Source organism: Ciconia boyciana, chromosome 1, assembly GCF_034638445.1.
Source record: "Ciconia boyciana chromosome 1, ASM3463844v1, whole genome shotgun sequence".
Classification (NCBI taxonomy): Eukaryota; Metazoa; Chordata; class Aves; order Ciconiiformes; family Ciconiidae; genus Ciconia; species Ciconia boyciana.
The window spans coordinates 114,803,956-114,816,545 of NC_132934.1; the positions used below are offsets into that span (position 1 = coordinate 114,803,956).

At 48.7% G+C, this 12,590-nt stretch overlaps 1 protein-coding gene across 1 annotated transcript; it reads right to left on the reverse strand.

The window, feature by feature from the left end:
• Nucleotides 1-405: 405 nt before the first annotated feature.
• On the reverse strand, nucleotides 406-9,217 carry ADAMTS1 (ADAM metallopeptidase with thrombospondin type 1 motif 1). Its single transcript, XM_072844771.1, has 9 exons — nucleotides 8,094-9,217; nucleotides 7,324-7,670; nucleotides 6,750-6,882; nucleotides 6,149-6,316; nucleotides 5,554-5,840; nucleotides 5,123-5,309; nucleotides 4,844-5,019; nucleotides 3,780-3,955; nucleotides 406-3,405 (listed from the first exon to the last, which is right to left on the reverse strand). The coding sequence occupies exons 1-9, from the start codon at nucleotides 8,626-8,628 to the stop codon at nucleotides 2,664-2,666; spliced, it is 2,751 nt and encodes a 916-aa protein (XP_072700872.1). The 5' UTR covers nucleotides 8,629-9,217; the 3' UTR covers nucleotides 406-2,663.
• Between the last annotated feature and the right edge of the window lie 3,373 nt (nucleotides 9,218-12,590).

Consider the following 12,590-nt stretch of genomic DNA (forward strand, 5'->3'; position numbering starts at 1 on the left):
CCTTGCCTTGAACGTTTCTTCTAGGTTGATGAGAGCAACTTTGGGCAATCACCGTCACCCACAAGTCAGGGGATCTCGCCAATTCTGTAGATATAGTAGGGTCTTGCAGTTTCAGGACTTTGGGCCCTTAAATGGAGAGGGTTTCAGGCAACACCAACCGACAGCTACATGTTAGGAAATGAAGTCTACAAGGAGAAAGAGCAACAGCAGAAAATGAAAATAAAAACGCATTTTTTTCTCTTGAAAATGTATATATTCCTCATTTTAACCTGCTGTAGTAAAATATACATGTATATATACATATATACAATTAAATAAAGTAATATTTGTTGTATTTATAAATACTCTTAAGTATTTATAAAAACAGAAAGTGATTGGCTCCCTCCTAAATAATGCTAGAAATAAAATGTTCCCCAGTATTTTTGCATGTCAAAGACAAAGTAATGCTCAATGAAGTGTGACGTGATGAGAATTTTTCTATGTGCTTTAGAGGGGCCAGGATTTTATCCGTGGAATAAAGTGGGAACTATTTCTGCAAGACAGAGTCCAAACATTGGCAAAGGAAGTTTTAATAGATTTTTACATGACACAAAGCCAAAAGTATTCATAAATGACTGATGTCTCAAATTCCATGGCAAAAATCCTACTGAGTTCAACAGAAGATTTTCCCTCAACTGCAGTGGTCATGAGATCAGAAATGAGGGAGCAAAAATCAGTTTCTTGATGCTTAGTGTGTATTTTAACATTATAAAACGTGTTACCAACAGCGTTAGAACAGCTCATTCATACAGTACTTCTAATTAGAAAAGCATGATCAGGAGGCCCTCCAGAAATTTGTGAGGGAAACCTCTGACTGCTAGCTAATGGGTTTGAATTTTGACTGCTGCTTTCCCAGTAGGGTAAGGTTAAGTGGAGCAGGTAAAACTGCTACTTTTGTACATATTTTGTTGGTTATAAACACCACTAACAGCAATACTCCCTCTGTAAGCAGTTATTAAAACCAGTGGCATCAGTCTAGTTGCACTCCATTTTTTTTAAAAGATGAAACAACAGTGCTGAGCACCCTCTTAGTAGTTAAGTAATAAAATACAAAATTACCCCCTTTAACGTGGTATATGACATTATGGGTAGAGTTTTCCAAACCCCTTCACTAACACAGTCAATTAGTAGCCTAAGTTACCAGTCATTTTGAAAAATGTGGTTTAGCTTTTTTCGTAATAGTGCCTTAGGTTCCAAACTCTTTCCGCTCGATGGACTAGTTTTACTTCAGTGAAATAAAGACGCTCCATTTCCAAAATTTATAGGGTTCATTTATTACCTCTAGTAACATATTATACTGTATAAATACTCTATCCTTGTTATATGTCCTTTTAAAAAAGCGATAACTTAGAAGATCACATTAGACAAGAAGTATAAAAATAAATACGCTCATTATATGCATTTATTACAAATTATAACCCTTCCCAGAAGGCAAAGAAATATAAAATACTTATAAAGTATATAAAATCTATAGTAATATATTTTACTATATACATATGGAAAGCCATATTCTCTCATCGTCTATGGACTGGCACAAACTTCAATTATGTGAATGTTGGCGTATTGCTGTGGATGGACCTGCTATCCTTCAGCTTTGTCTTCCCGCCTTATCAGTGATTTGAGCACTACAAACCCATCAGAGGCAACAGGAGAGGTTCCCATTCATAGCGGGTTTCTTTGATCTTTTTTTTTTAACCCAAATGCAAATAATTTCCATTGGCTGGGGTAAGGTAAAAGATTTGAATGTGAAAGCATGACTCAAATGCTCACAAATGCCATCAGTCTGGTCGACAGGATGGTAGGACCAAGCTCGAATCTGAAAAGCCAGTGGAAGGTATGCAGAAGGCACAAAGAGCAACTACTCAGAGCCACTACCTGCTCCATGAAGATTTCCACTTTTTCTAGCCTCTGGATTACATATGTCACCGCAACGGCATCGGAGTGGACGAGAGAAATGGACAGGCACATTGGGATGACATAAAGATACTTTAAAAAAATGACATTCTAGTTATTTGTGGAGTTGACTGACTGTTCTTGATATTTCTTACTCTTTACAGGTAGAGAATATGGCTTTATTTTTATATAAAACTATTCTCTGAAACAATAGCAGCCATGAATGACATAGTTAAAGCTCCTTTTCCAATCCTGTTTTTTGCCCTTCGTGAGGTAGGTAAGCCCTGACCAGTTATTTAAGCTATCTTTCCACTCCCCTTTCCCTCCCCTTCCTACACATGGGGACTTGATCAGTACCACAGTATAAATCCAAAAGAAGGGAGAAATAACCGAACCCCCAAATGTTTGCTTAAACGTGTTTTGGGCACTGCTCATGTTTTGTTTAATTTGTAACAGACTTAAAAAAAGGCAATTATAACACCCTCGGGCCTTATCTGCTGAAGACGAGCAAGTGACATGGGTCTGCTATCTTATCAAATTTTCAGTTGGCAGGGTATTTTTAGGATTCAACGCCAACTCAAGCTATTTGCACTGTCCCACCTGAACAGATCCTCACCACGAATTTCGTATGCAAAAACACATGCGCTGCCTCTAGCCCTCTGTTTTTCAGTGCATTGTTCTGAAGGAAAAAAATAAAATAAAAAAAATTTAGCTTTCCCAACTTATACTATTTAACTGCAGTCCGTAACGTTGCAGAAGTCTATTAGGTGTTTTGGTTTCTTGGAAGGCTCACAGCTTTCTTGCGGCAGCACGCTGCCGTCGTAAGAAATACATTTCAACAATCTCTTCTTGAAACCTTTCCCGCACGTCTTCGAGCAGGGCGACCAGTCCCCCAGCTGCCACTGTGGGCAGGGCATGTCGGCGCAGGGACGGATGTCGCTGGGCTTCAGCTCCCGGGCGCAGTCAGCAGCCGGCCGCCCCCGGGGGTCCCGGCACTCCACCGCCCGCCGCTGCCAGCCCGAGCCGCATGACTTGGAGCACTCGCCCCACTCCTCGATGACCCACTCAGAGGAGATGATCTCCCTGATGGCGTTGAAGGACTCTTTCTTTCGACTGGGTGCCTTCTCCGACCCAGGCTGCGTGGGCTTCTTCACAAAATAGGTGAACTTGATCTTCGGCTGTGGCAGGTCCCCCACCGTGAGGACCTGGATGGTCAGAGGCTCCTTCAGAGGGCTGAAACTGCGGATCCTCTCCAGGGCAGCGGAGGAGCCACTGTACCTCAGCACACTGCCCTTGTAGGTGATGTCCTGCTCCAGCGTCGACAGGGTGTAATCGCCGTTGAGGATGTAGGTGCCATCTGCAGCTTTGATGGCGAGGAAACTGCCGTCGTGTCTTGCGCCCCTGTGGTTTCGCTGCTTCACCTCGATGTTCGTCGCCCCGGCTGGAATGGTGACGACGTCATGGTAGCCAGGTCTGCCCAAGAGAAAACAGAAAGACTGAGTCCTCGGCTCTTCCCTGCAAAAGGGAAGAAGCTGCCCAGTACAAGACTGAATTTCATCTGAAGCCAGAGCGTTAAGCTCATGAGCTGCCGACCTAATTGAATTAATGGATTAAGGGATTTGCAAAGTCACATCCCACGTTATTGCTCCGGCAGAGGCATGCCCACGTGGAAGGGGCTTCCTTTTGCTGGGATCTGACTGTAAGTTATCTTTAGTCAGGTGGCTCCGACAGATGAAATCTCAGTTCCAACAATAAACTGGGGCAACACCTCACTGATGTGGAAACCCAAAACTTACACCCACAAAACATTCACCAGAACAAAATAATAGCAGCAGTTATACACTCACTTTGCTCTAACAAGTGTGCCAGACACTTTCTTGCAAGTGGATCCGTTACCACCGCAGATACCGCATTTGTCAAACTTCTTATTGGATCCTATCATACGGTCGCAGCCAGCCTTTACGCACTGTCCCTGGACGCAGACGGAGGTGGAATCGGGGCTACATGGGGTACCATCCACAACCTTTGCAGGAAAGAAGCAGTAGGGCCTTTGGTTAGAAGATGCACATTGCTTTGAAATTGGGTAATACAGACACATACAAAATATGGACAGGTGAAAGACCTGCAGCACCTGTATTTTCAAGGCTTTTGAAACCAAAAACCAAAGCAGCCTATAGATAGTTGGTGGTATGTAGTGCTACTTCATCTCACTTGCAAAAATGATGCCATGGTGACAGGAGAAAACAACCAATTTCATTTTCTGTTAACACGCCCCTCAAACCCCTCCACCCACAAAACTGTTTTTCTCATTTCATATAAAGAAAGAATGTTGTTTTCTAATGTCACTAGAAGGTAGTCATGTCCCTGAAGTACAGGACCAAAATTGCTTTTAATGGTGTTCAATGTATCTTCTATTTCTAGGAGTACTGCACTACAAAAAACGTGTCATCTGTGTCATCGCCCTGGTAGTTATTGGCTCTCAACATCTTACGACAGTGAATTCAAGTAGCTATGCAAGACAAACATTTTTCCTTCTGTTTATTTTAAGCTGTCAGCATATTAGTAACTGGTATGAGAAAGCACCAATGTTTTGGCAAAGAACACCCACAGTTTTCCAAACATATCTCAATGTAATCAAATTGGTGGAAGGAGAGGAAAGGAAACTAGGGTGGAGTGGATAGAAGAGGCAGTACGTGTGAAATAACTGGAAGGACTGTGCCAGAATATTTAAAGCATGCTTGCACTGATCAAGCTGTACATGTAGGAAGAGGAGAAGGAAGAATCTAGCTTAAATACAAGAAGGACATAATTTCAGATTTCTACACTCCTTGACCCTTAACTTCACATAAAGAGTTAGAGGAAATAAAAATCTTATTCATGATGAGATGGAAGAGGTATAGTTTTGAAGTACCTTTGGCTGTAAAACAAAGAAGTATCCTGTTCCTTTTGCTCGGCAGACCAGCTTGCATCTGTCTTTTGGAGAGACACCGGCAAACTTGGGAGTCCACTCCACTGCAGGTCCGCTTCCAAATGGAGACTTGGAAAACTCATTGTGCTTTTCACATTGTTCCTCCCTAAAGGTTTTGCCTGCAGGCAGAGGAAAGACAGGTGGACATTAGATCATCTCTTGTACATGCTCTTCCTCGACAAGATACCCCTTCCTCCGCCTCAGAAATGGGCAAAAGATTACCATCATTGTCCGGACAGTCCTCGATGTTACATGATCTGTATTGCACCCGCTTCCCTTCACAGTATTTCCCCCCGTTCCTCGGGACGGGGTTGTCGCACTCCCTGAAGGAGTACTGCACTCCACCGCCGCAGGTCCGGGAGCACTCTCCCCATGCCCCCCAGGAGCCCCAGCTCCCGTGCACCGGTGTCTGGAATGACAAGCAAAAGCAGAATAAAAAAGTTAATGCAGTAAAAGCAAAACCAAACCAAGCCACAAAACCCACAACCATGCTCATTTTTACCTAAGCCACTTGTAAAAAAAAGCTCCAAGTTTGTTTTATTAGCTATCTGCCTCCATTTATTCAAGCTCTTTTAACTGATTACTCCCACTGAAGCATTATCTGTGCTGCTCTGCAACCCAGGATATATTCTGATGGTTTTTTTAATACTTACATCATAATGCTTCTTCTCAGTTTTATTCACACACTTGCCATTCATGCACCACTTCCCTTCCCCGCAACTGGTGCCGTCTGCCCAAGGGAAGTGTTTGGTTTGGCACACAAGCAGTCCTCCAGAAGTGCCAGTACACCACAGCGTCGTACACGTACTGGCTGCATCGGGGCAGTGCTTGGACTCATCTCCAAATGTAAACTGGCACTGTCTGTTGGCGTCGTACAATGTGCCAGGCAAGTCAGAAGGAAGCTGAATTGGTTTGTGAGGCTTGTCCAACAAACACTCACCTGAAAAGGAAGAAAAAAGAAAAAACAAAAAAGCAGATGATGCTGTCAGTGAGTTCGGTTTCAAAAGGGAAAAATATATTTCCATCTCTGGAACTGCATTTGCTTTGTAGCATAAGTCTTTGAGCCAATTTGTGCCACCGTTTTTGTAAAACTAAGGGTCTTCTAAATTCATTTGCAGGATATAAAAGGTTAACTGTATGCTGTAGCAGAAAGCACTCTGTTAAGAAAAAAGAAAGGAAAAAAAAAAAGCAAAGCAGTAAAACACAAGAGCTTAAATGCCACATGAATGGAAAGCTTAATAATCTTACCATGACCATTATCCAAAAATGTTGTAATCATGTAGGCACTACACGGAGACCAAGGCTGGCTGCGATCCAGATTGGAAAGCATAGATGCCATCATGTGGAAATCCCGGCTTATTCCATTAATACCAGCACACTGCTTTGCATCGTCATGAGGCATGTTAAACACGTGGCCTTAACAAAAAAAAAGAAGGAAAGTTTGTGATTTTCGGAAGTCTGTCCTATGCATTACCAATACTATTTTAAATATTACTCTAGAGCTGCTCATAACCTGATCTTTAAATAATAACCTGAACCTGAATACTGCCAAACTTTAAGCAGATGGCACTGTATCTTCGCTCCCCTCACAGGCTTCTCACATGCTTTTTTTCTGCAATCAGCCAAATACACAGCTCTCGCAGACAATACTGTGCAGACCGGATTTGCTTTCCACAGTTCAACCCTGCTACATGGCAAAGCTTTGCCTCCTCCCGCCTGCGCCGGGGAGCGCAGGGTGCTCCGTGCCCAGCAGGGCGAGCCCGCCGTGTGGGCTGGGCAGCTCTTTGCCTTACGGCATCGAGCTGGCTTCAATTAATCACATGAAATCGCCTTTCAAAGTTTCAAGTACCTAGTTCATGGGCTGTTGTAAAGGCAGCCTGTAAACCGTCGTCTTCTATGATAGAGCAACTGCGGTTTAGATCACAAACTGTTCCCACATCAGCCATCCCAAGAGTATCACATGTCTTGGCACCGCAAAGGTCCTGTAAAAAAAGGCAGTTTCATTATTAATCAGATCAGAGACTTAACCTTGGCAAGAAACACCCAGCCCTGGCAGTTTGCCTTTACTTATGGAAAGAGCATAAATATTCAGCACTTCAATGGGTATGATGGCAAAAATCTGTCTTTGGAACATACACAAGGGTTACACGTAGAAATAAAATGCATAATTTCCATACTAAATCTGCTAAAAATACACGAGGCAGAAATACGTTGCGCATACTGTGAATTTCACCTGAGACAGTGCAAACAACAAAATAAACGACTAAATAAAAAGCAGTTAATTGCATTTTTAGCCTACTTTACTGAAGCTGTGATGACACAAGACTGCCTCTGAACACTTTTTCAGAGGTGTCCTGGCAGAGGGGGCCTCTGGGGGTAGGGAGAATGGGCATGGGGATGGATTTGACCTCCGTGTCCCTCACCTGCCTGGTGAAGAGGATTGCTGTGTCGTAGTGTTCGGCGTGCCGGTCACTGGGCGGGTTGTGCTGCTTCTGCCAGCTGCAGAAGTTTCTCAAAGTCAGGGCTGCGTTGGAAGAGATATCAGGTCCCTTCCGCTCCTCGTAAATGACCATGATTTTCACCACCACGAGGCTGATGGAGTTGCGGATGCTGGGGTGCTTGTACAGCTTGGCCGCCACGGAGAGCAGCGTCAGGAGATAGTGCTTCAGCCCACTGCCGTGGAACTCGGCCATGGACTGGTCGGCTACCAGCATGGTCTCCACATAGCGGGGGCTGGATACGAACCTCTTCTTCCTTCTGCTTCTCGTTTCTGCATTAAAAAGAGCGAGGGAGAGGGAGGGAAAGCACAGGTTAGCGCAGAAAGAGAAACACCGCTGTCAGAGAGCACCGTAAGGCACCCAAAACCCACCGATACTCAAGGTTTGCACCCAAGGGATGTACCCCACGGCGCCGCGCCCGGCTCCCGCCCCCAGACTTCGGCAGCCTCGGCTTAATAACCCCCGGAGTCGCCGCCGGGCGGAGGGGCGATACCCGGACGCGCACCCAGGTGGGAGCACCTCCCGCCGCCCCTCGGGGTGGGGATGAGGGGAAGCGCCGGCCGGGGCCCCGCCGCCAGCCCCCGTCGGGGCGGGGGCGCAGATGGGCGCAGGGCGAGGCAGATCCCCCCTCTCCTCTCCTCTCCTCCCCTCCCCGTCCCCTCCCCGTCCCCGTCGGCGCGGCGCCCCGACGGTACCTGCGTGCCCGGCGGGCTCGGGCTCCGGCTCCGGCCCCGCTGCCTCCGCCCCCGTCTCGGCCACGGCGCAGCGGGCGGCGGGGGCGGCCCGGCGGGTCCCGCGGAGGCGGAGGAGGTGGGGGCCGCGGCGGTGCGCGGTGCCGGGGGCCGGCTGGATGAGGTACTGGCGGCCCCGCAGCGAGAAGGCGCCGCGCATCCCCGCGCAGAGGCTGAGGGCGGCGGCGGAGCTCGGGTCCCGGTTGACGGTGCCGGAGTAGAAGCAGCGGGAGAGGTCGTCCTCCGCCGGCGGCGGCGGCCCGCCCAGGTACTGCAGGGTGAAGTCCGGGGCCAGGAAGCTGCTGTCCGGCTCCAGCTCCAGCGTCAGCCGCTCCCCGAAGGCCTCCAGGCGGAAGCGCTCCCGGCCGCCGGCAGCGCCCAGGCGCCGCGGCACCACCAGCGCCTGCCGCTCGGCGGGGAGCTGGGCGCTGCACGGCCCCAGCAGCGCCGCCAGCACCGGCACCAGCACCGGCACCGGCAGGCGCCCCCCGGTCCTCATGGCGGCCGCCGAGCTCGGGGCGGGGGAGGCTTGCTGCTGCGGCCGCTGGCTTGACGGAGCCCTTTTTATTTCTTTATTTGTTTAGAGACAGAAATATAGTTGGAGTTTTTGCTTTCGGGTTTTGGGGGTCTCTGAGTTTCTCTCTGTTGGCACAGGGCCGGGCGGGCGCCGGGTCCCGCGGTCACTGCAGAGGCGGCGTCGGCTTCCCCATGGCCGGGGCGCGGCGGCGGGGAACGAGGGTCTGCAAGGGGAGCAGCCGTTGCCCCCGCCTGTCTCTCCGTCTGCCTGTCCTCCTTCTCTCGCTGCCGTTTCTCCTTCCCGCCGCCTCCTCAGCTCTCCCCAGCAGCAGCGGTCGGGGAGGAAGCTCCGGCGAGTCTCCGCTCGCCCCTCCGGCAGCCCCGGGACGGCCTCGCCTGCACTTCCACGGCCCCACGGAGCGGGGGGCGGCGAGCGCCGAGAAGCCTCCCGTCCTTGCAGAGCGGAGCAGAAAAGTGAACGCTACCCCCGGCCCTCCGCGCCGAGCCGGCCGGGCCCCCTTCGCTGCGGTCCGGGCGCCTCCGCCGTGCGGGGTGAGTGCGGCTGCCGGGGCGGCCGCTGCCGCCCTTTATGGGGTTTGCCCGGGCCGCCCCCACCCCCGGCGCGGCCCGCCGCCCCCCGCCGCGCCGCCCCTCGGCCCGGGCCGCTGAGCTCACTGCGTGCGTAACGCGGCCGCGGGCGGCCCCCGCCCCTCGCCTTCCCCCCCACCGCCCCCGACGGGGCGGGACGGGGCGCGGCGCGGCGGGCAGAGCCCGGGGTCGGCCCTTGGCTGCCGGGCGGGGGGCGGGCTGCGCCCTGCCGCGGCGCGGCCCCTTCCCCCGCCCCCGCGGCTCCCCCTCCCCGGGGCCCGCCCGGCGGCGGGGGTGTCCTTCCCCTCGACCCCCGAGGGCGGCCGGGCTCGGCCTGCGGTCGGTGCGGGGCGGGAGGGGTCCGCCGCCGTCGGCCCGCGCTCAGCTCCGCTCCGCGGGGCGCACGTCGCTCGTCGGAGCGCCTGGACGGGCTGCGGGCGGCCGTCCATCCCCGCCCCGCCGGCCGGGGGCTCGGGTCTCCGCCCGGGGCTGGGGAGCGGCAGGTGGACGGCCCGGAGCTCCTGGCGGGGACGGAGGGAGGGAGGGAGGGGGGAAGGAGAGAGGGAGATCCCTGGTCGTGTTCGTGGTTTGTCCTTTTCTTTTTTTTTTAAAGAAAAGCAATTCCTGCCCTTTCATGGCCCTAATAGCTACAGTCAGCTGTGCACCTGTACTTCTGGGAAGTGGTTCCTCCTGAATCACTTAATCACAGGCATTTACATAGGTGCAACCAGTATTTTCCTCTGAAGCTATAGCCAACCGTAGTGGTACAGCTACTCCACTTGATTCTTTATATGCAACACGCGTGTGAGGTGCGCAGCCCAAGTAATACTGCTTTCTCCTTGTTGAAGCCTTTTTGGAGGATGAGGGCAAAGAAGTGGTGAGCAAATGTGTGAATGAAAACAGAAGCAGTGTACCTGTCAGTGGCAACTCCTGGACTTCCAAATTAAAGATGCAGTGTCAGTTAACACTGCATTTTACACAAGTGTAAAACTCAGAGGTTGAAAACAGAAGTAGCAGAATATATTATCCTTGTGACAGAGTGAGCATTGCTAAAATGTCATGTATCCGCTATTCCCTTAGGATGGAGTGTCCCATTTATGCTGCTAAATCTAAACCAAAGGGCTTTCTTCCTAATTTAAACTATGTCAGATAAACTTGGAGCCACACTTCCATGTCAATTGCACAGTCTGATTGCCCGCTAACTTCCGATGATACATTTATTTCCCATGGTGGTCTGTAAATCATACAAGTCTAGAAATGCACATTTTTTGATGTTGTGCAAAAAACATGTGAAAAGATGAACCCGATTTTCCAGTTACTTATTCCACAAAAGTGCTGTTGTCCCACATAGCGATGAGCAAAACCAGAACTGGGCCTCAAATGAGGGATTTTCCTTGGTACACAGCAGGAAATGCTGGACTTTTTGAGCAGTCTTGGCTTTGAGAGGCTGCAACTACTGCCCGTTAAGTCAGGAGCGGAAACATCCATTCAGTTACAACAGAGGCCTAATTTTTTCCTCGAGTCAGACATGTGTGCCAGTCTCTGCCCTTATCTTGGAGATCTGGTAACGTGTACCCAACTCTGTCGTGCTTTTCCTAGGATAAGAAAACTCACAACAAATGGTTCATTTGTGCTGTTAATTTTGTGTTGCATATGATACATACCCAGCAGTTGGATGTGTTTTGAATACATAGGGAATTACAAGTTTAAAAGTCTAGAAATACAGTCTATGAAACATAGAATTGAAAAGAAACCATTTTTATAATTTAGTTTTGAACTTAATGTGAATTCAAAATAGTTATGCTTGCAAAGATATTAACTAAAAATACACACACCTCCTAGTCTGTCGGCGTAATCGGTGTAACGTGTCGATCAGCGGGGACTAGAGCTAGGCCACTCCGGTGTCCACCCAGGACATGTCCACCCAGCTGCCGGGTGCACCTTTGTGGTAATGTTTTGCCGTTACTTTTTGGTTTAACATCTTCGATTTGAAAGGTCCCGACCACCTTAAAACGGCTTTTTTGGTGTGACAAGTCTTTCTGGTTTTCCACCAGGTGGCACTCGCCTATAAAGAATTTGTCTCGAAGAGGGTTTCAGGGTTCCTCGCCCAGGTTTCAAACCGGGCTCTGGTGGAGGGACTTGCGTTTTTGTACTCTTCTCAACAGTTCCGTGATTAAGACAAAAGTTTTCCTGGCCTTTATATAATATCCAGGAAAGCGTTTTAGTGAAGAGCTCGGCAATTGCCTTGTTTTCCCCTCGTTGCTAGCCGTGCTGCTGTGAACGCGCAGGCCGGCGCGTAAATACTTTGCGCTATGTGAACGCAACTCAAGTTGGGAAGGAACATTTACAAAAGGTTTGCTTCCTAACCAATGTGCGGTGTTGCTACACGCCACCCGTATAGTCTCGCAAATGTATAAATCTGTTTCCGTGAATAACCCCAGTGAGTTTAGCTGGATTATTCAAGACTAGAAGGCACGTGCACACGTTTGCAATCCGTATCCTATCCAATCCGTATCAACTCCAATCATATTTTGTGTAAATCGAGATTCAGAAAGGTAAACGTACTGAACTTTTGCAGAATTTCAGCTAGTGGGATAAAAACCTAGAAAAGGCATAAAACTTGTCTTTTTAATACATTTCTCATGCTTCTTGGAAAAAAGCTATTAAGGGGATACCAAAAAATTGTAATGCAAAGTAAGCCACCAGATGGAGGTAATAGATCATCGTATTTTAGTTTACAGTGCAGGAACAGATTTTTAGGGCTTAGACCTAAGTGTTATCAGTATCTGAGCAGTATTAAAAATGGTGACACTTTAATTTCTTTGCCAGTGTTTGTATAAACTGCTGTTTCCAAAATTAAAAAAAAAAAAAAGCCCACACTTTTTCAGCCTGTTTGTTTAAATGCTGCAGAATTATAGCTTCCTTCACAAACTTATAATTTAGAATTAAAACAGCAGGTGGCACATTAGGCCCACTGAATAGGGGATTAAAGACCTGATGCTGTTATAAAAAATTCTCAGAACACTTCCAATAACCTTAAGCCACTTTTTTGGTCGGAAATTCATCTGATTTTGCAGAACTCTTTTCCCATCGCTGCTTGTGACTACTGAAAGGTTCAGCCTCAATCAATGCTTCTGTTCTAAGCACTCTCTTATTAGTTGTTGAGCAGCATGAGTGGTTTGGCTTCATGCGGAGGAAGGGAATCCATTGCCATTCAGGGCGAACGACTGTACTGAACAAGATTATTTATGGAGATTGTTCCTCTGTCTTTTGTGATATGCATGATTAGTTTGGGTTTTTTTTCCATTTATTTATTGATTTTGATGTCATTAACAGTTGCTTTTTGTTAAGAAGGAT